This window comes from Pogoniulus pusillus, chromosome 1 (assembly GCF_015220805.1).
Source record: "Pogoniulus pusillus isolate bPogPus1 chromosome 1, bPogPus1.pri, whole genome shotgun sequence".
NCBI lineage: Eukaryota > Metazoa > Chordata > Aves > Piciformes > Lybiidae > Pogoniulus > Pogoniulus pusillus.
Genome location: NC_087264.1, coordinates 25,579,461 through 25,604,563, shown reverse-complemented (window position 1 = coordinate 25,604,563; position 25,103 = coordinate 25,579,461). Strand labels below are relative to the sequence as shown.

General features: G+C 40.9%; 1 protein-coding gene across 17 annotated transcripts in view; it reads right to left on the bottom strand.

Moving 5' to 3' along the window:
* CELF1 (CUGBP Elav-like family member 1) overlaps positions 1–25,103 on the bottom strand; it is a 59,036-nt gene that overhangs the window by 5,117 nt on the left and 28,816 nt on the right. For 5 of the 17 annotated variants that reach the window (XM_064144656.1, XM_064144539.1, XM_064144586.1 and 2 more), the window contains 10 exons: positions 23,817–23,951; positions 23,543–23,622; positions 23,002–23,163; positions 22,552–22,633; positions 20,245–20,373; positions 13,728–13,841; positions 13,372–13,557; positions 12,519–12,662; positions 10,950–11,117; positions 1,937–4,946 (listed from right to left, as the gene is read on the bottom strand). In XM_064144656.1, coding sequence (XP_064000726.1) covers positions 10,990–11,117; positions 12,519–12,662; positions 13,372–13,557; positions 13,728–13,841; positions 20,245–20,373; positions 22,552–22,633; positions 23,002–23,163; positions 23,543–23,622; positions 23,817–23,951 — 1,160 coding nt within the window. In that variant the 3' untranslated portion in view covers positions 1,937–4,946; positions 10,950–10,989. Of the gene's footprint in view, positions 1–231; positions 370–1,936; positions 4,947–10,949; positions 11,118–12,518; positions 12,663–13,371; positions 13,558–13,727; positions 13,842–20,244; positions 20,374–22,551; positions 22,634–23,001; positions 23,164–23,542; positions 23,623–23,816; positions 23,952–25,103 lie in introns of those variants that run through there. The other 12 variants (XM_064144662.1, XM_064144623.1, XM_064144671.1 and 9 more) reach the window with 9 other exon arrangements.

Here is a 25,103-nt window from a genome sequence, read left to right as displayed (position 1 = left end):
AATTTTCAAAACATGGGAATGCACTCTGCTAATGAGCATACCACTGGTAAATGGGCACAACCACCAAGACACTATCTGTGCTGCTTCAAGCAAGTAACGGCAGAGTGATCATCAGCTTGTGGCTCAAAGTAGCTCTAGTTAGTACAAGATTCAGATATGGCTTTTACAGTAAATGATCCATGGCTGCTTCTCAGGAACTGCAAACACCAAATCTGGGAATCCTACCTGTTATAGGGCAGAGCTATACCTGTGTAGCTAATCACAGTCACTTCTTCAGAGTGACTGCACTGAGCTGCTTTTCCTCCTCCCCATTGCTCTTCGTAATGTATCCTCAGTATCTCCTGGCCATATGAAGACGGCAGAACATGGCTGGTAAAGTCAGGAAGAATGAAAGCTGGAGTCAAAACAAGTAGTGAAAGGTGGATGTGAAAGGAAAAAAAATTATCCTAAACCAATCCTACAACATCAGAACTTAATCTACATGTTTGTGTATTTCCTATAGGTCTTGATAAATAGGACAATTCATTTGAACTGCTGATTGTTTTCAGAGATTAACACACTGGCTTTTTTTTGTGGCTTAACTGTCTACTGATTGGTGGTGGCCTTTTAAATGAAAAGAAAATCTTCAGGAACTAGAAAAGCCACCAATCCAGAGGGATCTAGTATCAGTTCCATAAGGAGTGACTGGCAGAGCTTCAATTGTGTAAGATGAGGTTAGCCAGCTTTCTGCACAACAGCAATGTTCCATCCTGCCTAAAACCCCCTTTTTCTCTCCATCCTTCCCCTTAGAGGCATCTGAAAACACAGTTCCTTCCATCCTCCTTTCCCAACAGCTGCATGCTGGCGGCAGGGCTCCCAGCACACTCTGCGGCAGGTGGCTCAAGGCCTGGCTTCACAATTGAAGCACTGCAGGGAGAGGAATGCAGCACTGAATCCTGATGCTCCCAAGTGCTATCAGATTTAGAGTCTGTGTGGGAAGTAACAGAGTGAAACAGAGTATACTAGATAACAGGAAAAGGACATGAGAGAGAAACATAGCTGCCCTCAAAAGGCTTGAGGTCTCTGAGATGCAAGAAGGCAGAAGGAAGCAATAACATCACTTTGTTTTAGGAGCTGCCAGGAACGTGGCAAAGTCACGGCCATTGTGCTACTTTCCTTCCCAAAGAGGCAATAATAATGTCAAATTCACAGCACATTTCTAAATGAATTCTACTTTGCCTACACCAAGTATTTATATTTTACAACCCATTTTATTTCAAATAATTCCCCTCTTAGTTCTCAAGGCAACACAGGTAACTTCTGCTTATCACATTGCCAGAGCTAGTCAGTAACCTCAACCTGGTTTTGCTTTCAGTATCTCCAGGAGCACTGGGCAGTACTGATACCTTCATGCTGCAGGACAGGTTCAGCAATTTTGGCTGCATTCCTGGTAGGGTAAGTAGGCAGTGCTGGGTATGGGGGTCGTATAAGCTGGTGCCTCTCTAATCCCACACACCACCATGCACACGTGCCGTTCCTATATAGCTCAAGTCTGTCATTATGCTGAAGTTATTTAGCTCTTGAAACAGTGCATGAACAGGCAAGGGGCAATACAGCACCAACTGTCAGGCTGCACATATCCACACCTCGTCAGTGTATCACATAATTGCAACATCCAAGATTCTCAGCTTCTCTGCATCTAATGTCGCAAGGGTACTTGGCTCATGAAGGATATAAACTCGAAGCTCAGCAAACAAAACACCTTTTCCATTTCTACTGCAGGTAAAAATCCAGGGCTATGAAATACATCCAGGATAAGTGGTATATGGCCATGACAATTTTTGTAGCTCACAACTACAGAAATTGGAAGAGAGATGCCTCACCTCTCTCCTCATCTTCCCACACCTGCACCCAAAAAAAAAAACCCTCAAATTTAAGACACAGATACAACACACAATGACTCTTCTCAAACAGTTTAATAGCAAATAAACAAAGGAAGGTACCACACTTGGCATATACAAAATGACTTGTTGTCGGTGTGTCTGTGCAATTAAAACAGCTTTAAGTTGCCCTTTGGGACAAAAAGGAAAAAACCAAAAAACCAACACACACACAAAAGGAAGAAAATTCCTTTAACACATACTCGCTCGTTCCAAACTTGTAACAAATCTTGTCGTTTTTAAATCCACTACACAAACTCTGTGATCAGAAAAGCAACATGTGTTCCTTTGCTTTTTAAACCATTAAAATAAAATCTGTAATTCTCTACAGAGTACAACACAATTTCACACAAAAAGACATTTTGTTTTGCAAATCAAAACAAGAGAAAAAAAAAAAGAACAGCTCAAACAAGGTAAAGAAAAGCATTTCTACGACTGAACCACGACTTTAGAGTTGATTAAATCCCATTACTGCAGAACAGACTCTACATTTGGTCATAGTGGCAATTTGTTTTTCTCGTCACATTGTGAATCACTTTACATTGTTTTCTAGTAGAAAAGGCAAAAAACTGTACAAAACCCCTAGTGTTAAATACAATGTTTGTACCAATAAAAAAGCCCACAGGTTTGTCTCCAAAATGTAAATTTTCTTTTTTTAAATTATTCACAAAAAGCAGCCAAAAATCAGAAAGGCAGCTGCTGCTCCACTGTCTCAAATCCATTAAAACCACCACAGAACAATTAAAACAATTAAAGGAAGAAAAGGAAAGAAGAAAGGAAAGAAACATCCTTTTGGCATTTTGGCTTACTTCAGTTATTTCTCCACAGGTTTCCCCATGGTTCCTTATGGAACCAAATGCGCATGTACAGAAACGTACTGGCAGTTACTCAAGTGGCTGCAGGGTACCAGTGCCCCTCTACCCCGCCCCCACAGCACTGTGCATTCAGACTGTGGGACTAACAGCAGCCAGCCCGCCATGCTACCTCCCAAATCGACCAGCTTCCATCCTATCATCCAGCCTCACGCTTTGATTCCAGGTGTATGCAGCACACCTGGACATGTTCTGTCTTACAAGCAGATTAAGGACTGTCTGCACACATCTAGCCGGTACCTACCGAGACCACAGCATCCTCAGTCAACTCAGGAGTGGGACAGGAAAAACTGCTCTGGCATCTCTGTTATCCCAAGCACTGGACAAAAGAAAGATTCCTATCCAGTCAAACACGATTTGTTTTTTTTTTTTCAGGAAAACCCATTCTCCTGGGATTTCATACCACATTTTCTGCTATTCAGATACCCAAACTAGTTTGCCTCTGCTTCTGACTGAAACATCTTCACAGCACACACCCTTCAGGTGCCTTCATCTAGAAGCTACATCCCACCTTCTACCTGTGCAGATGGTATGCAGGGTAGGGGAAAGTCTGTTACCAAGAAAGCAGTAACCTGTTCTAGTTCACTCTGCATGCCAGACAAACTGCTTAGCTCATTGCCCAATTAAAAACTAAAGAAAAACTAAAGAAATCTCCATAGAGATCCCCCAGCTCAGGCCCTTGAGAAAAGAGCTGGGGATGGTACCCTGTTCAGGTAACAGCTTCAGAGGCTGTTGTATTGTGCTTGTCACTTGGGAAAAGAGCTAGCAGTTGCAGGGCCTGATTTACAAATGCTCTCTCTGGGATACTTCAAACACTTCAAGAGCTAGCTTAGATCCTTCCAAGATCCTGCCACCAAGGTCTAATGGTATTAAACTGGGGCTGGACTTCACAAGAATGTGCCCTGAATGATAACAGAATGCTCATAATGAGTGTTCTGAAGGAGCCCTATCTGCAGATAACTTTGGAAACAGAAATACTGTGAAGTTCCCTCACCTTCCTGCTCCCCAAGTACCCCTCCAACCAAAACTTCTATTGCAGGAACAGCACAGCCAAGCCCTGATGGAGCCTCTGACTGCACTGGAGATAGACCCGGGGCCAGGTGCTCTGTCAGGCAGACAGTCTAAGTGCACAGGTAGATGCCCTCAGGTGGCTTCTGATAAATTGTCATACTAAACCCACCAATTTAAAGGATACCTTTGAAACCCATTAAATTGCTCAGTTTTTGCACAAACTATAGAAAACAGAGAGGTGAAGGTGATACATACGAGGGTGTGAAGAAAATAGCAGGAAACATGCAAAACATTTCTGGGCTCTATCTTAGTTCAAAAGATTAGAAGGAAAACATCACATTTTGCTGAGGAGATTGTAGTTACAAAAAAACCAAGCATGCTGGAGCTTAACAAAATACAACATCAACTTCGATCAAATATTCACTGCAGACTGATAATCACACAGGGAAGCAGGGGAGAAAATAAAATTAATAATTAAAAGAAAAAAAAAATCAGTAAATGCCAGGGCAAAAATGTAGCTACAATCAGAAGAAAATGTAGTTCAAGTGTTTTCTGCTGATGCCACTCAAGTCACAAGTTTGAACTCATAAAAACACATGCTGTCTCCTCAAGCACAGAAACCAAATCAGCAAAATGTGACTAGGAAGCCTCCTGAAAGATTGAGTCACACCACATAATTGACTTATTCTTCAAAACTGTGTTTTTAAAACTAAGCACACAGAAAAATCTAAGCCTAGAAAGTGATTGGCTGTGTGTTCATAGGAATACAAATACTCCACAAGGTATGCTAGCAAGGCTGCTCTGAAGACAATTACAAAGAATCAGATTCACAAAATCAAGTGGTTATCTTACGAAGGTCTAGAAAAATAGAAATTCTTTTATATTCAAATGCAAGTTTAAATATTCCCCTTCAGCAGTCTTTCTAGCAAAACCAATTTGGCAGCACAAAAAAAAAAGGAAAAAAAAAAGAAAAAAAAAAGAAAGAAACAAACATAATAAAAATACACATCAGCATCAAAGGTCAACACAAGGTCAAAGGTGAGAGTTCAAGCATCAGAGAAGCTGAAGAGACAAGGATTTGGACGATGTACTTGAACGCCACATCGACATGCTTTAGGCACAACGATGAACAAACGGCAGGAATCTAGAAAAAAAACAAACCAGAAAGAGGGAGACCCACTGAGTTACACAGAGCAGTACATCCAAACACGGAGAGAGAGAACGAGAATGGGCACTGTACAACAAGATCTCTTGGGGAAGGGAGGTGACAGGGAAGGGCAGCACATGCCAACGATGGACAAGTAAAAGTCAAAGTACATGAAGGACACCAAGTAAACATCAAACTGCCAGAAACCAAATGGAAGCAGAGGCCTGGGTTTCCCTCTCAGTGCCCAGCCTGTGAAGTGCTTCCACAGCCTAATGACACATTAATTAGCATGCATTCACTTTGTCCTCTGCCCGGTTTCTCTAAGAGCTCTGCTTAGGAGAACAGAGTAAGCTCCTTCCCAAGGAGACCAACTTCAAAAATGGCTCCAGGGCTAATGTTTGTCCGGAGAGACTGAGACCACGAGAGACAAGACAGAGGACAAAAGGGATTCACAGGTGGTTTGATGGCTGAGACTTCTCTTGCATCCTAACATGGGAAGTTCTTAGGCAGTGGTAACTCAAGAAATCCATGTTCTTTCCTTCAGCTACAGTCCCTTCTCATTCCCTAGGAGCCCTTGAAACTGGGAGTGGGTAGATTGGAATAGGGAGGAAAAAAAAATTACACAAGACAAAAATGCCATATATTAGAGAATAATTCCTTAAGACTTGACTGCAAGTTAAGACTTGTCCTAGCTGAGCACTTTTCATACCATTAGACCTGCCCGGGGATTTTCCATACCCAACCTTTTATATGAACAGCTCCCAACTCCTGACTTCATGAGAAGGAGATTCTGGGCTCTGAGAAGCTCTACAGTCACTGTTGCCAGTTTGATGAGTAGGAAAAAAAAAAGTATTTCCTGAAGCTTTCTTGAAGAATTTATAAACAATTCTTATGTCAAATGATATAAATACCTTTGTTTTCTCCCCTCAGCTGGTGAACTGCAAGAGATAAGAAATGTTCTGGGAATATCGTGGGAGGTAGGGAGGAGAGGAATCGAGTTTTTCATTTTTCTTCCTCCCTCTCCAGCTCCTCTTTATCTTGTGTTTGTGACCTTATTCCTCAGTGCATCTCAAAGCTGCTAGTTAGTGACCAGAGCAAGGTGAGACTTGCATGTTATTTTAGAGTGTGTTTGAGAATAGCAAGTGCTGCACTGTAGTTACAAGGCAACAAGAAGCACGCTGTCCACTAAACCAGTCACACTTAATTGAATGGAAATGCTGTGATTAACTTGCTTATCATACTTTCCAATTCATAGAAAGGGCTTAGTGTGGTGTTTAAACCAACTGCAAACAGAGTACAATGTAGTTCTTGCAGGTATTGCTACAGTTCTAGAAAAACTATAGTTCGCAGACAGCTGTAAGGTATCAATTCTAAACCAGAAGGACAAATTCATCATGATCTGAGGTATGACAAAAGACAAGAGCTGGGAAATCAAGTGACATCTAAGCAGGCACCATAGCAGTTGTGAGATTTGTTTGGTTTGGGTTTTTCTGATAGATTATTTTTCAAATATTTGAAGGGAAAGACAAAGTTTCATTAAAGCCCTGAGGAAGGACTGGCCTACAAGAGCACAGCAATGAGATGCTGGATAAGAATGTAAGGACTTAAGTAAAGTTATTCCAGTTCATCCTTGTTCTGTTCTCACAATTGTGACAATTCTGCCTTCTGTGTTTTGTGAAAGATAATGCTCAGGGATATATAACATCCTCATAGTGAAATGTTTTCAACAGGAAACTCTCAAAGCATTTTACGTGTTCATAGCTGCACCCTTCATTTGTAATTTGCTCTAAGTTGCTTTTAGGTATTTCCAAATGAAATGGGAACAATTTCATTCCACTTGCCTGTTCTTCCCTAACTTACAACCACTGACATGAAGAAAAACTTCAGTTAATTCTGTCTTGCAAGCAGAGTCTATCATGTTATGTGGCCTTCAGGATTCAGATTAAAAACTTTTTCTTTATGGATTTGTCAATGATACATTTTCTGAGACCCCTATTTTCCAGGCTGTAGCACCCACAGCTAGTAAACTAACTCACCCCTAAAACACAGAGAGATTCACCATCACTGTCTCAGATACTTTGGAAAAATCCTAATCCTCCTTCTGTTTAGGATTAAAATTTAATCACTGTGTATCATTTTTCCTAACAATGCAAGCTTTGTATTACTGGAAGAAAGAAAACCTAACTACAAAGAGATAATCTATTGTAGACTGTTGGTCATCTGGGGAACTGAAGAATCCACAACTTCATTTAGTATAGTACTTGATAATTAGAATAAGTGTAATGCTTCAGTTGTTCATAATACTTCCATCTTATTATAGCCTATCTAGTAACATCAAACGTCTTCTGAGAAAAAAAATAAATCTATGAAGGTAAGAATTTCCACCTTTGTTTTCTAAAATTACATAAGTACTTTCTGGTGGTACAGGTAACATGGAATTCCCTTTCATATGAAGTCCCACTAACTTTTGTTGTAGAAAATTCAGATTCTTTGGTTTACAAACACACAAAATACTTTGTCCAGCTATCTACTCAAGCCAATCCTCCCACAGTTCATTTGAATTCACCCAACTCTTATTATCTAGGAAATTAAACATTTGACACAGATTTGATCTGCACTTGAGTGAGACTATGATGGCAATTAATAATAATAAAAAAAAAGTCCCAATTCCCCAAAATCCCAGACTTTCCTGCCAATGAGTGAGGAAGAAAACTGGCTTAAGACTGGAAGGCAAGAAGGTTCTACATCTCCAGAGTCAGCAGCAGCTACCAAAGAGACACAGAAACATTGACTGCATCAGTTCTGTTATGAGAAAAACATCTGCCTAAGTCACAAACTTGATACATTTATTCACTTTGGCAACATACACATTGATATACACCAGGAAAGGAAAATCTGAAACAAAATACACAAAAGGGCAACATCTTCAGCTGGTGAAAACTGATGCAGCTCTACTGAAGAGAGAGAACTGCACTGATTCAAACCATCTGAGGATCCTAGCTTTTAAAATTTAACCTGCATAGATTTTTTTTCTTTTTCTTTTTGGCAATACTTGTAGTTATGCCAGTAAGGCACAAGAGCTAGCCCACGTTAGGTATCTTAAGGTGATTATGTTTGGGAGGAGTCACTGATCAAACTAAGCCACACTGTAAACTGGTGAACCTCCTTAAGTCAACAGGAGTTGCACCTATTTGCAACAACGCCAAGCTTGATCCACACATTACATTATTGAGGACACACTATGGGATGCAGAAGCTAAACCTGCTAATTTTTGACAACTGAAATGAGTAGTAAAGAGGCTAGAGCATCAGGTTAAAAGAAAACCAGGACAAAGGTCTCAGATAGTACAGTGGGGGTAGGGTGCAAAGACGGTAAGAGTGACTGTAGAGACCCCAGAGCACAGTGCTCTCCTCCACTGGTTCACAGCATTCGTCTTCCCCATTTAGCAGTTGCTGGGCTGCCAACAGGTCACTGAAAATCAGTAGTTTCAATCATGCACATCATTATGTGTGTAAAACAATCACATTCAGGATTCTACAAAACCCTGGCCTTTTTTTTTCCAGTGAAATAATTTAGGTAATAAATATTCTCCACCCTGGAGCTGTATAAAACTTCTATAAAAATAGAAACAACATTCTTGGTTACAGCAGGTTGCACTTGGAGCAGTTGCTCCCAACTACTTTTGTTTGGTTTATTTTTTTTCTCCATTTTTTCTCTTTTTTCCTTTTTTTTTTTTTTTTTTTTTTTTTTCCTTTTTAAAGTATATTGTTTATTAAAAAAAAAATCCCATTATCAACCTGGAGGTCTTCACACTCCAACACTCTTTTCTCAGAAAACCAGGACACATCTTTCCCATTGTGCAGAATTCAAGTGTACATGATTCACTTAAGTGTATGTTCACGTTTCTAGAGCAATTCAAATAATTACCACAGCAGGGTACCACATGCCAGCCTAACTGGGAAATTTGGCAGTCTGGCCTTTGAACCTTTGTCACCATGAAATGCTTTGAATAATACTGATGTATTTACCTGTCTGCCATTAATATAGACAGACAAGCATCAACTAAAGGATCTTCAATTTAAGAATGGAAAGGGCTTTTCTTGGATACTACAGGCCAGACCTTGCACTTTCGAGGTTTGAGATCCCAGGGGACCCAGTCCCTAGGAATGCACGACGTTCCCACCACCGCCCAGGTGTGTGGATTCTGAGCGTGATCTCTGGTTTGATGGGCTTAGTGCTCCTCCTGCCGGAGAAGAGGCCCAGCCCAGAGTCAGCCCCACCCAGTTAGCAGCTGGCTCCCAGATTGCCGGGTTAGTTGGTGCCCTGGGAAACAGCATCACAAACCAGGAATACAAAGAAAACAAGGATAAGGAGAAAAATATGAGGTAAATGTAACTTTTGTTAAAGACGCACAGAAACTGTAAACGTCCTCTTGTGACAGAGGTGGATTTTGGTGGTTGTAAAGTGGGACTCTTGATTTCTTGAAACAACTCAGGCCAGAGTGTCAAAAGTCCTTTGAGCCCCCTAAAACCAGTGTATAACAAAGGCCCTCAGCAATGCATTAGCAGTTCCACAAGTGTGTGTTCATTGAAGGGGTATGCTCAATTTCCCCTTGAAAGAGAAGATAACAGGTAGTACCTAAAGGCAGAAGAAGACTGAATGACTCAATGTTCTGGCTCTGGTTTCACAGCTCCTGTGTTAGCCTGTTTTGTGCTGCTACACACCACCTTAAAGGAAAACTGCAGTATAAAGAAATACCTGAATACCAGACCAAATCACTGCAAACACTGTGTTTTTTTCTTTTTAAAAATAGACAACAGCAAGTTATCTTTGCAACAGAGCTAAGACTGAGAAATCAAATCCTATGAGAACTTGTATGAAACAGGAGCCTCAAGAGCTGTGTCAGGGTAACTCTGGGCTTTGTATCTCAATTTAACAGTCATTTTGATAGAGAAACAAACAGCACTTACATTATGCTTATCAGAATGAATTTAAAGTAATGCTCTGCAGAAAGGACACAGTTCCATAGAACTGAGGAATGTGGTGATCTCTCAATAAAGAAAAATTCCAAAAATAAATTTCTGCAGGTTACCAGGGATCCTGTTTCTTATTTCCAGCCCCAGACATACTCAACCAGATTAACCTGCCTCTCTCTTTCAACCTTACTACAAAACCAAGATAAAGTACATAGCATAAGTTTTCTTAAATGTGGAGAAATTCACTGCATCTCATTAATAGTCATGGATAAATGAATAGTGAGGTTTTCTGGGCAAGGGCATTATCTAGTAATTTTATAAAGTGCTGTGTACATTCACAGTGCTATAGAAACACTATACAGGAAAAAAAAAACCCTGCAGTTTTCCTTTGGCTTGTTAATGTGTCTATGCTGTCTACTGCTGTAGAGATGATTCACTAAATCTCCACCATGGCATACAGTTAAGGAAACTTCGAAGAGTGGATGGGGTATGACAAAGGCTATGTGGAGTCAGTTCTTTGATCACCCAAACTTGGATGGACTCAGTTCTTCTTCCCCATCTTTGTTTTCATCAGCTGTTCTGTGTTATTTCTACTTTCCCTTCTCCTCTCCCCCATGGTGGTGTGGTGTCAGTTCTACTTCTCCTCCTCTCTACCCCAAGGCAGTGTGATGTCACTTTGTGCTGCTCCCTTTATCCTTCTCTCCTCACCCCAAGGAGCTGGCATTGGTCCTTCGCAACACACACTGGTTACAAACACAGCAAACTTCAAATAAGAGAAAAAAAAAAACAAAACCAAAAAGAAAACAAACAAAAACCTCAGCGATATGGCACCTAAACTCCAAAGTAAAAACACTGGAAACAAAAGCACAAACTTGTCTTCCATCCGAAGCAGAATTCTCAGCAGTGGCTGCAGCCAAGTCTTCAGGGAAAGGTATGCCAGATAGAAGGCATGGATCAGCTTCCAGGACTGTAAAAACACAGCCTTAGCGCTTCAAATCACTAAGTGCGCTCCTCTCCAACTTACCAGAAGATCCTTCTCACTCCAGTCCTGGAGGGGAGGGTGCTCAGTATGGCTTGCTGTCATTCTTGGAGCGCTTCAGCTGCACTTTCAGGCGCTTCATACCAATCTGAAAGCCGTTCATTGACTGAATGGCTGCCTGCGCAGAGACAGGATTGTCATAACTTACAAAACCTGAGGAAAGGAAAACACAGCGTTACACCATGCCAAAGCTGTCCGCAACAGTTCCTCACAACTGGAAGTGCAGGTACTCACAAAGTAAGAGAGGCTTGCATGAAAGGCCATTTTTAGAAGCTTGCAACTGTCCTAGACTCTTCATTAAAACTCCTTACTAAGCATTGCTTTCTGACACGTGCAGCTTTTGTCAGAAGAAGGTCAGAAGATGAAAATAACATTTTCTAATCTTCCAACAAAAATGAGTACTGCTGCGTGCTTTACAAAAACTTGTACCTGAGGGAAAACTAAACCTGGAAAATGTTAATCTACATATTAAAGCTCATTAAAGATACATACGAGACTGAAATCATCCTCTTGGTATTATGGGGAGAGATTTGTTTGGAACAAAATAGCTGTGAAGGTGAGGTACCACTGCTGTGTTTAGGCTTCTCCGAGATAAAAAGTTGTGTATTGTTTCAGAGAAATAGCAACCCCACAACAAACTTCCCACATATTTGGAAGGAACCCATTTTAAATAGCTCCAGTCAGAGGCTGGTGTCACTATCCAAAGAAATCATTCCATATGTGGGCATCACAGTCCAATGCTGGGCACTATTTTTGTGTTCTCACAAAGCATCAGCTTGTCCATGTCTTTTGGCTCAAATACTAAAAAGTACAGGATATCATGTAGGCACAAAGCTATTAAAAACATTGAGAAAGGTTCATCTCTCCTATTCCATCACAAGAAATCTCCATCTATCAAAAGGCAGGAATGCTTACAGCACTACTAACAACACTACAACTACTCGTGCTGGGCTTTCAAAGTGAGCAAAATAAGCCCATCAACTCTTCATCCCACATGTGCAGCCTCCTGCTACACAAGCTGAGAAGGAATACATCCTTTGCTCTTTTGACATCACAGACTTTAGCAGCTAATTAAAAATAATCTATTTGGATAGTAACAGTAGCATGACAGGCTGATGTACAGTCTTATGACACACTTCCTACTCCCATCTAAACAAGCAATAAACAGAGCAAAATTAGGATAAAAGATGCAACCAAAGTAAGGTCGTAAATGGTTTCACTATTACAAAGGTTTTGAGATTAGAAGGAAGCTTTAAAAAATTGCTTTTCAGAGAATTTACAGAGCATCGGAGTCATCGAGGAAAAGGAGGAACTATACCATGATTACGGTCTGCCAATAGCACATTAACTGGGGCCAAACCAGTACAAGGTATCAAGAAAAACAAAAGATGTCACAACAAACATCAGAGAAGTTTGGAGAGATTCACCTGTCTTTTAAGCATATAGACAAGGAGTGACTACTTGATTTAAAAGTTAGAATAGACAACACACTGGAAAAGAGATTACTAGAAATAAGTCACTTTTCTAGAGGTAATGAATAGACCCCCAACATACCAAAACACTTGCTGAGATTGGTCTGCTTGTCAATGAAAACCTTGGCAGAGACGACATTTCCAAATGGCATGAACATCTGCAGCAGATCCTGATCCCCAAATTCCTGGGGGAGATGGTAGATGAACAGATTGGCTCCTTCTGGACCTTCAAAAAACAAGCAGGAATATAAATTCAGAAAGAGCATGGATCGCACAGGCCCACTTCACAAAAGCAGATGACAGAGCCATTCAAGCCAAATTTTTCACACAGAAGAAACCAAACCACTGTTTGCACTTCTACAGAGTACTTGATTCCAGAATAAATCAGCATGATCCTTTGCTGAGACCAATCGCTCAAATAATTCTAGCACTTTCTCACAACTTTTGTTGGTAACTGCCACACTGTGCCAAAACAGGTTCACAGATCTTTGCTGTAACAAAAGCTGAATAACAAGTTTGAACCCAGATGCTGACTAAATAAACAATGGCTACACAAAACATCTGGCCCAAAGAAACTAAGTAAATCCCAATACAAAACAGAGGTCATTACATCACTTGTAATATGACAGATTCTTTTCTAAACATCGTCCTACCTTCTACTGAGAACTTATGCCTGCATTCCTCATTACTTTATAATACATGTTAAACTGATTCTCAACCTGAAGAGTGAAGAGCTCAGCATTGAACATCTGTATAAAAACACACTTTGGAGAGCCTGTAACAGACCTCACAAGTTTTCCTTTTTTATCTTCAGTAACTCTAGGATTTTAAAAAACGTTGTCAAATGATATCTCTGCAGATAAGGCAGCTGCAAAGGCTGAGCTTGTCCTTTTGAAAATCCATCTCCCAAACTCTTTCTGCAGCTTTCTGGTTACCTTCTTTCTGACTTCCTGCTGCACCAATACTCTGCTGTGTTAAGAGACTCTGGTTGTAGAGTGTGGGCAATGCAGCAGCAGCGTATTGCTGGATTCCAGAGTAAGCCTGCGTAAGGGCTTCCATTGTGCTACCTGTCCCATTTGAGAGCCCACCACTGCCAAGTCCTCCATTTAAGGCTGCCATTCCTGCATAAGAAAGGGGAGATAAACATGGCTGAATACTGCCATTGCATCAGATCAAATACTCTGCAGTATTACTAAAAGTAGAGAGCAGGAAAACAGCCCCACAGAACTAGCCCAACTTGAGGAATGACCATAAGCTATTCCCCCAGTGCACCACAACACACATAACTTACCTGCTAAAGAGCTAACACTGAGGCCTGCTGTAGCCCCGGCCAGTGTCTGCAGTGCTCCAAGAGAAGCCATGGGATTCACAGAGGAGCTGCTACTGGAGCTAGGTGAGGAACCTGCTATTAAAATAAGACAATTAAACTTCAAGCAGTGCATTTGTTCCTGATATTTCAACTTTTTCACTAAGCAGAAAGGGCTAGTAAGAAACAGATGGACGCAACACAGCCTACTTTATATATAAAAAAATCCCCAAACTCACACAACATGATTGATCATACTGCTTATATCTTTCGATCCCTTCCTACACTGCTGAAAAATGTCTACTTCCTATCACATACACTCTTTGCAGCAATAATAATTTCATCAGGTGCAAGACACCTAAGATTCAGACAATAGACAGATGTTAGCTGAACTTTGTGTCTTTGAGCTCCCTGCTGTGAGTAAAGTGAGTGTGAATCACTTGCTACATATTAAGATCTCTCCTTTAAACATCACACAAGGTGAACGAGACCTGAAACACAAACACTGGGGTCTTAAAGCAAGCTCCAGTGGAACTGAACATGTGGTTTTCCCATACGGCCAGAACAGGAACAGCAGATGCCCAGATTATTCTGACACATAAAAATAATTTTTCATTCAAAATCCCACTGCAGCAGCTGGTGCTTGGGCCAAGCAAAGTCTTGGAATGTATACCCAAACCAGCCCATCCTTTGTTGGCTGTGTCACTAGTATCTCCAACTGTGTTTCTTCAGTAAAAGAGGTATACAGATACAGTACCTAGCAGACTGACAGTGGACATGGCCTGCCAAACTCCACAACAGACAGAGTTAATTAATTCTACAGAAACAGACATCAAAACCACAAGAGAAGTTTGATAAAACATTATATCAAAAGACATCCCCATTCAGGTCATCTACAGAGATCATGGACATGATAAAATAAGAACAGTATTTTAATGATTGTATAGCAATGATTTTCCTAACAGGTTTGTGGACTACTTAGAAATATGAAGAAGGTAAATCAGAACAGCAAAAATACTTCTACCAATTAGAAAATACTGAAGATTGGTGCTTCAGAAATATCTTGTAGTCTACTTTCCAAGAGGACTTTCTCTGACCACATATGTAACAGAAGAACTGGAATTCAGGGTTTTTCAGTTTACTTCATAATTTTGCTATTCTCAGTTATTCATCCAGGCAAACTTTTACAAGAATTGCTATTATCTCCCAAGCAGATTCTCAGATGCTACATATTCATCACTGCACATAGGAGGCACAAAGTCCCTGCTGCAGTAGGATAATGTAACTATTTAAATAGGACATGAGAAACTTGCTTACTGACACTGAGCAAAAGTTGTACTTGATTAAGACAACTGTACCTAACAAAAGCTGCAGAGAACCCAGGGAACTGCACTTCCTAACGCTGTTCACTACTGACAGAGGAAATGACAAACCTCCTGTGGGAAAAGTTCAGACAAACTTTCTGAATAAATCAGAAACTGAAAGACTATGTCCCAAACTGTATTTTAAGCTGCTTCTCTGTAGAAAAGGAGACTCTTTCCGTGACACTATCAGTAGCATATCAAATGTTGGAAAAAATACAGAGACCTTCAAGTTTATATTACAACAAACAAACCAACCAACCCACCCCCAACAACATCAACAAACCAAAAACCCCTGTCTGAATAAAAATCAGAGTTCAGAAAAGACAGAGCTGATTGATTTTAGAATAGACTTGTTCTTCCAACCGTTATGGCTCATCTGCGTAACTCAAAAAGATGCTACATTTCGCAGATGAGAACACCATAAAACAAACAAACAACAAACCCAAACCCACGAAACCAAAAAACCTGAAACCACAATAAAAGAGTAGTGGTATAAGGAAAAAAAAAAAAAAAAAGAAGAAGCCAAGGCTACAGAGCAAAGTGAAAGAAAGAACTGATGTCTCCCCTACTTTAAAAAAGATTGTGACTTTAAATAAATGCATTTAAAACAATGTAAAAAGCTGATCACAGAGTTACTGCAGTTTAAGTGACTTGATCAGGAATCCCTTTAGGCAAAACAAGAAATGTTTTAGTACTGAAAACACCAACACAATTTATCACTGTTTCTTTTGTTTATCGTATACATACAGGATTGACTGTACTGAGTCAGCATCTCATTCCTGATGATCACTCAAGACAGATAACTAACAGCAGAGCAGAAACACAGGGCAATCGCAAAAGCATACTTCTTGGGCCATGGGTACCAAGGCAGCAATTTGTGAATCTGGGATTTTTTTCAGCCAAGGGCAGTGTTTTTGTATTAAAGCAATTATTTTCATTCTTTGATTTTGATTGTTTGACTCTCTTATGTGATAAGGAATGAGTTCTGCAATTTGTATCATGCCCTTTGCAAAGAAAGAGTTCTTTTAGTTATGGTCTGTCAGCTGACAACGCCACCTGACATCCTATAATTCTTGTCTTGAAATATCTAACAACTGGCCTTTTCCTGTTCATTTTCATCACAATACTCATTCATTTGTAGGCTTCACTCATATGCTCCTCTCATCTCAGTCTTCTATTTTTCAGACTCTCCTGTTGCTCCTCATAGGGAACAAGTTCCACAGCTCAAATCTGCCCTGCTTTCTGTTCTGGCTTGTGTATTTACTTTAGATCAGGAAACGGCACATAACAATGGGGATGGAAAAATCAATATATGTCCTTTTTTCCACTCCTAGAGCTTAATATTGCTTCTGTGCATCTTTTGGTGAGTTATTGGGGTTTTGTGCTTCCTGCCAAGATTGTTTACATGTATCTGTTAGTTACATCTATTTAAAAAGACTCTAATAGAACTAACTGAAAATACTTGAAAAGGTTTCAGAAAATTTGAATATGTAGCAAAGAATAGCTAGCAAAGATGAAACTCAAATCGAGACATTAACTACCAACGTATAGGGTAGGTAAACTGAGGGAATAGTAAATCTCTTCCAATTCAGTCATCTAGGACCCAAGCAATGAGCTAAAGAGCACTAAAGTTCAAGCAGTGAATCTGACTGAACTATACCAGGATTAGTTCCAGGAACAGCCAGAAGACTATGATGTCTCTGAAAACAACTCTGCTGGATGCATGGAAACACATATCAGCTTTTGCAGTCTCTCTATTTTGGCTGGAGCAGACAATTCTTATTGAAGTCCAAGTTGAAAATATAGCAGGCTACACTTCAATCCTGAAATACTTCTTTAGTATTTTCCTGAGTGTTACTTTTACAGGCTAGCAGTTTAAATCAGTTTGTCCTTGTACCATGGACTACTCCACCCACAAGTGGATACAACAGCAGTTCTATTCTAAAGAGTAACTGCTTTATTGCAGGGTTCAAGGTTTTGCTCCATCCGATTCTACATCAAAATACCAACAGAGCATGGAATTATCTAAATAAAATCACCTGAAGTGAGCAGAAAGACAGCACAACAACGCCTAAGACTATACCTAACACCTCTCGAGTTCAATCACTTTGTTAAGGAACCTATCCACAGTTCACAGACTAAACTGCGTGGACTTCAAATTCCTCAAATAGAGAAAATATCAGTGCAGGTGAAGGAAAACATCAAAAAGGTAACTACACATCATGATTGTCTGGATTTCCCCACCTATGATGCAGTTTGATGACATTCTGGGAGAGATGCCCAAACAAGTATCAGGTGAACATTTGGATGACAGATGGACAGAAGCCGAGCCGGTAGCCATCTCATCTGCATTTCGGTTTAAGAGGTTATCACAGTAGATGTCACCATATGTCCCACAGACAAGGAAGGCGTTTACTAACACCTGGTACCAAACAGCTATAAAATGTGTTTTTTCAAGGTCTAGGTATGGTTCAGGAGGGATGCTTGGAATGTGTGGTGTCCAACAGCCTTCTATGTCAGTATATACAGTGTGAAAGCACATATAAATATGAATCATCTCCTTCCTGAGTTTAATCACTCCACCAGTAACTCAGTTTTTCATATCCAGCTGGAGTTCTCCCTGTTACAACTTGTGTCCATTGCCCTTGTCCTTTTACTGTACATTTCTGAGCAGAGGCTGCCTCAGCCTTTTCTAGCATGTCTGGCATTTGAACTTCACAGTCTGCCAGTCCCTCTCTCCACCTCAACAAATCAGAGAATAAACTTGCTCCATCCAGTAGATGAAAGTGCCAACAAGGAAATCTTACTTCTAAATGCCAGTCACAGAAAAGTGTAACCTGACAGTTCTAGCACTGCTCTGTATAAGGAAATATAGAAGAAATTCTCAGATATTTTCATCTTCGTGCTTTCTTTGTGATAAAGAAGCGTTGACAGGTTGTAAATGCAGCTGTTTGTGGCATCAACTCTTTGTTGTTTTAATAATTATGGAACAGGATACCATAGCTGGGAGCCAGGATAAATGTTGAGATTTTAATCTGTAAGGATTGCAGATTACAGTGTTATTCTGTAAAAAAGTCCTGCCCAGCATCAGAATACTCTTTGAACTCAATTCTTTCTTGGGGATTTCTCTAAGTAGAAAACTGCAAAGCACCCATGGTTTAACTCCTGATCATGTGACACAAGGTTTTCTAAACAGCTTTTCCTTGTAATCTCTTTGTAATCTGTTAGTCCAGCTCCCTGGTCCTCCTAAACAATGCAAAAAATACAGGTAAGGATGTCAACTCTGTGGGCTGGATTTCAAAACTGGATAAACAACCTGGCTTTTTATGAAAGAAAAACCAAAATAAAGCCAACAAACAAAACCAACCCCAAACTAAACAAAAACACCACCAACAACAGAAAACCGAACCCATACACCACACTGGGAAACTGACATCCTGAAATTAGAGATTCCTCTTTTCTCTGTTAGGCTTTAGAAATAGCAAAAATTAGGATAGAAATAGTTAACTGAGGAGGATACTGATCCTCATTGGTGGCAAAAACTGAGCCTTTTTTTCTGATGTAAGCACAATTTAATTTATTTTACTTTTTTCTCCTCTTGCTTGTTGCATTTAATGATTGCATTTAACAATAGGGCAGCAGAAGAATGCTACTTGAATGTTCTGACCTCTCTGGATAATGTACATGACCTAAAGCGAAAAATGCACAAAACTGTAACAAACCACACAACAGAAAAACGGAAGACCAAACCATACACTCAGTTCTAGACAACTGCTTTCCAATAAATGTGCTAGGGGTCTGTTTATTTTGCTTCTATGAGGTTTGTATTTATAAGGCAGTTCTAGTATCCTTGTCTTTGTTAATGCCCGAGGAATACAAACTGTACTGTTCTAGAGCACAGAATATATTGCTTCATGTTTAAAGCATCTTCTATCTCCCAGGCCAGAAGAACAGTATATATCTGCCACAGTACCTGCCTAACATCACACATAAGACAAATGTGAGAAGACTATAATAATGTGCCTGGAAAAAGGTCACTTACCTTTCTGCTTCCTGATGATCTTAAAAATTCTTTATACTCTAAATTAATCTGACCATTTGGAAAGGGAACACAGAAAGCAAAAAACCCTTTGATGGCTTTACAGACCTGTCAGCCTGACCTCAGTGCCAGGCAAGGTTATGGAACAGGTCATCTTGAGTGCCATCACAAAGCACCTACAGCATGGCAAGGGGATCAGGCTGAGCCATCACGGGTTTAGGAAGGGCAGGTCCTGCCTGACCAACTTCATCTTATACAATCAGGTTACCTGCCTGGTGAATGTGGGGAAGGCTGTGGATGTAATCTACCTAGCCTTTGACACTCTCTGCCAGCTTGTGGCTTGGACAGATTCACTCTGAAATGGGTCAAGAACTAGCTGGAGGGCCAGGCCCAGAAAATGGTGGTGAATGGTGCCACATCCAGTTGACAGCCAGTCACTGGACTGGTGGTGTTGTCCCCCAGGGAACAGTGCTGGGCCTGATCCTGATCAGTATCTTTACTGATGATCTGCATGAGGGGACTGAGTCCATTATCAGTAAGTCTGCAGATGACACCAAGTTAGGAGCAGGTGTTGATCTTCTGGAGGGCCCTGCAGAGGGACCCTGACAGGCTGCATGGGTGGGCAGAGACTAATGGGATGAGATTTAACAAGGCTAGCTGCAGGGTTCTACAATTTGGCTACAACAACCCCAAGCAGCTCAACAGGCTGGGGACAGAGTGGCTGGAGAGCAGCTAGGCAGAAAGGGACCTGGGAGTGCTGGTAGACAGTAGCTGAACATAAGCCAGCAGTGTGCCCAGGTGGCAGAAGAGCCAATGGCATCCACCAGGGAGGTGGCTGAGTTGCTGTCCCTGGAGGTGTTCAATAAAAGACTGGATGAGGCACTTAGTTCCATGGTCTAGATGACTGGATAGGACTGGGTGATAGGTTGGACTGGATGATCTTGGAGGTTTCTTCCAACCTGGCTGATTCTATGATTCTACCCTGGACTAGTAAAACTTAAAGAATCAATACAGAAGTGACAAAACAGGATAGACAATGCAGGTTACATCCTGAGGCAATCTCAAGTCATAATGCAGGGCAGCATGGGCAGTCTCTTACCTGAGCTGGTGAGCACACTCAGGGGACTGCTGGAGGATGTGAGTGCAGCGGTACCGCTGGGTGTATTCTGAGCTGCACTGGCTGCAGCTGCTAATGCAGCCAGGTTCTGTAACTGCATCGCATTCAGTCCTGCAACACAGTGAACAATGCAGAGAGTTTCTCCTGTAACAGTACCACCAGCCAAGCCTCAGAGGTTCAGCAACACAAGCACATCACAGTAAAGTAGTGGGAAGGAGCTTAGAAACAACAGGCTTAATGTTAGCTACTGATCTTTTTTACACTGCAAATATTGTTATAACTAAAAAATGCTCAGAAGGATAAGTGAAAGATCAGGTGAACATGATCTGAGATGTAGATTCTGGAGCACAGAAGTCTTCAGGAAGTGTTCTCTCCAGTCAGAAAAACATGTTGGTTTAACTCTCAGTTGAAGCTGCCATATGACAGCAAATCTGAAATCTAGAGAACTTGTCTGGAACCCAGGCCAATAACCTCCTCTTCTGTCATGTCCCTTCACTCTCTCTGTAAGGAACAGCTGTAACTTGAGAAGGCCACAAACTTACATCTTTAGCCTGCCATTACCTGAGTATCAGCATATTTCATTTGGCCCCCTTTGACAACAGTCAATTGTGAGAAAATATTAAGTGGCAATGCCTCCTGACCATATGATCAGCCAGGCTCGGTCCGCAGGTCAGACAGGAGAGGTAAGGAGAATGGAAAACATCAGGTGTGTTGTGGGTAAGCAGCCAGGAACACTGCAGGGGAAAGGAGGTATCCCTGCCTTAATGAACTTGACTGGTTAATTTAACTCACCCAAATTTTGAACCACAATTTTCAAACAAAACCACTGGGTCAGTCCTGACACTAGTTTGCCCCTCTCTTAATGCCATATATGTGATCTCCTGAATTCTTTATTTAGCCATGCAGTGGGAGGCTAGCTCCATTCTTCCAGTTCTGCCTCTCTTGCCTTTTCTCTTGTTCCCTTGCTTTCCTTTTATTACTATCTTGGCTTATTCTAACAAGTCCTTCTTATCTGACCTCAGACAATCCTCAGTAATTCTTTGCAAAATGAAAATCAAAATTAAGCTAATCACCATTCATATAACAACAGCAAAATGCCCTAGGCAGGTGTGGCAGCTCATCTTCTGGACACTCAGTAAACACACGGTGACAAAGCACACCTCTCAAATAACTAAAACCTCAGTTTTGTAACTTCAGTATGTAAACAGGGCACATAAGAACATAAGTGACAATGCAGTATAAGCCACTTATTTTCTAAAACCCTTTCACAATCCTCAGCATAGTGTGTTTTGTTGTTTTGGCTTTTTTTAAAAATCTCTTTCAGTTGTTCTCTTTGTGCCAGAGTCTGTTTCCCTAACCACATCTAGTGATTCAGCCTTGAGGTGCCACTGTAACATAAAAGCATGAAGCTAAAACCAAAAAGTTGTCTTTGTTGGTTTTATTATGCTACAGATGGTTAAGAGTGCAAGTGCAGGAGCCAGTGAAGAACAAAGCAGCCCACTTCCTTTCTGAAGCAGTTTGGCATGGGCACACTGTACCTTTCCCCTTATCATCGCATTGTTTTCCCATCTGCTTTCAGGCAAGGTCAATATTAAGTTTTGCCTGCAAAGTCTGATGCAGTTTGGAATCTAATTACCTGCTTAATTTTTATGAATTTCAAGAAAGGAGATCAGCTGAGATATTGACAGGAATTTAAAACCAAAATTTTCTGTGAAGAATCACAGACTTGGAATAATTAATTCAAAACACCATTCAATATGCTATTTATATCTCTGAGCTGACAACTTTTAAGGTGCTTTGTAAATAGTGCAGACAGAATTACCCTGGAGACTTAGTAGGCCACCTCAGCTAATGAGGCCCCTGCCTAATTGCAGTAACAATTAATGTGAACTGATATGCTGCTTTTCTGCTTAAAACAGAAAATATGAACTGAACACAGGCATTGGTGTTTAGTTCAAAACACAATGCTCTATATATGCACCTGTTTGGATGAAAACATACACACAGAGGGAGTCATCTTTCTGTATCCATAAGGGAAGACAATCTTAAGTGCCAGATGTAGGGGAGATTTCCAGTATACCACAATTTACCTTGAGGACAGCAGTTAATTAAGATTAAGAAGGAATACCCACACTTCTAGAAGAGAATTTCTCTCTTTTCAAAGAAGTGAGTAACCTCAGGTTTACTTGTTTCAAATGATGTTCATGTGCCAACAACCTTTTGGCAACTTTTTCTGCCCTTCTCCTTCTTTTGAGCACTGTATTTGTCTTCTGGTGGGAAAAAACTCACCTCCCATTGGGTGGAGGCTGCTCAATGTGTTCAGGTTCCCAGATGATGCAGCTGCTGTCTGCTGAAGGAGCTGCAAATAAAGCTAGACATTACACCAAAAAACAAAACAAGAGTGAGAGTGAGGGCTGGCTCTGCTTTGGGGAGAAAATGCATCACACCACAGCCAGAGCGCCGTCACAAAGGGAATGCCCACCGCCCATGCACCATGTCGCAGCGAAGCGTTAAGAGAAGTCCCCTCACACCTTACAGCCAGAGCACCACCAGAGTGCAAATCCACACTGCCCATGCATCACACTGCAGCCAAAGCAACAGCACAACCCTGCCCTCACTCAACATCATCAGTGCTGAGGGAGGTTTATAGCCTTCTAAAATTGAATTCATTGCACACTACAAGGCAGTCAGACACTGCAGACCCTAAAGAGATGAAAAGAACCCAAATTAGAAACTCACTGCTAAGTACTGGGGTCCAAGTGTGTTGAGACCAGCCAGGTTTCCCCATACCGAGGCAGCACTGATCTGCTGCATTTGTTGCTGAAGTTGCTGAGCAATTCGTTTCTGCTCTTTGTCCTTCTGCGTGTCTGCAAATTTTACCACAATGGGAGAAGAGCAACCCTGCAAACAGCAATTCAAACAATTACATACTGGCTGTCCCCAGCACTCACAAAAATACTGCATTGAGACCCAGTCATTGGAAACACTTCCCTTCCCCCCTCTCCCCACATACATACATGTATTCAAACAGCACATTTCATCAAAGGTTCAAAATCTCATTTGATTTTAATGCTATTTGGTATTTTAGTATTTTCTCTACAGATGTGGTCTCTATCTCAAGCTCTAAAAACAGAAGTGCAACACACAAAGGTCCTGGAGTGGTATTTGTGAAGAAACACACACTGCATTCATCCTTCTCTCTGCCCTCTAGTCCCTCCAAACTCCACAGTGACTGCCTGATAAACTACATCATCTCCTGGCACCAACTAACTTGTTTTACCTCCATGGTTTGTGCTTGGTGCATTGCTTTGATTGCTGTTTGTGCCATGGCTCTTGTTGTAAAAGTCACAAATGCACAACCTGGGGAAAGAATAAAAAAGAGCCAAGTCATTTGCTACATCTGCAATTACTGGGATGAATAAAGAAATGAAAATGCCGAGGGGGATGGGGTGTAGGAATCACAGAAAGAGCTGAAATGCCACCTTGACTTGCAAAAGGCAACAAGACAGCGTCTAGCGAAGAGCCCTGAAGCGTCGGGAAAGCTTCCTGCTTACCTCGGCTCAGGCCATCTGGGCCCCGTAATATCCTGCACTCTTCTATCTGCCCAAAGGGGGAGAACATCACTCGGATATCATTTTCATTGCACTTCTTGGATATCATCCCAATAAACAACTTCCTGTCTTCTACTGCTAAGAAATCAAAAGATAAGAGTATTACCAGCAAATGGGCACTTACTAGGTCTTATTTTGTCAAGTTCTCTCCATCAAATGCAGTCATTTCCCTTGTATTTAGGGCAGCGGTTTGTCAAAACCAGATTCCCAACAATGTAATCTCTTCAGCTTAAAAGCATACACATGAGGTATCTTAATGAACCTGAAGGATGCTTATTTTATTATGTTTTATGTTTACATTTTGCTACCTCTCCCTTTCAAGCCTGTGTCCTACATTTGGTTCCTGGTTACTGAGAGAAGACTTGAAGGTATTTTACTGGACTATTCTCATCATCTGCTTTTTCTATCTTCAGACTATAAACATACCTAAATGTATCTAAACAAGCAAATGAGCTGCAGAAAGCTTCTTTCTAGCCTCTTTATCATGTCAATCACTTAAATTTAGCTCTGCCTCCTCATGCTTCAGTCTCAATCAGTGGAAGCAACAACAACTGTTAAAACAGAGCAGTTTTAGTCTTGTCTTAGATTCATCCATTCTGATCTGTACCAAAAGCATGAAAATGAAACCTCAGATCAGAACAATGTGTGCTACTGTATCTTGCCTCGAAATGCTGATGCTACCAGATACATCAGGGCTGAAGAACACCAATCAGTGTGCTGACTCTTTTCAAATAAACAGTCCAGAAGGACATTTCTCTTAATTTTTCTGTGATTACAAATGCCAGTTCAAGGTCACGTAAGGGAGTGGGGTAAATTCACATTGAGAACAGAAACTTTTACCTCTCATTTTACCTATTTAAGGATGCTAATCACCTCAAAATTTCTTCCTTTTAAAGGGTGAAGCAAATTCTGCAGAATAGCATTTGGAAATATAAACCAGTCTGCAAATACAACATCCAGCACAATATAAAATATTATCATGGTGAAGACTGTAGCACAATTGGAAGCTTCAGCAGAGAAAGTCTTCTCCTACTTAGTGCCACATGGAGAGGAAATTAATTTATTTGCTGAGTATCCTATAGTGTTGAAGAGGAAAATTCCAAATTATTTGAGCAGACATGACTTAACCTGATTCTTAATTTTTTACTCAGTTCACTTTCAAGCTCTTATAGCAGGAAGTTGCTTTCAAATCTTTTCTGCAGACCAATTCAGTTCAAGAGATCCAGAACT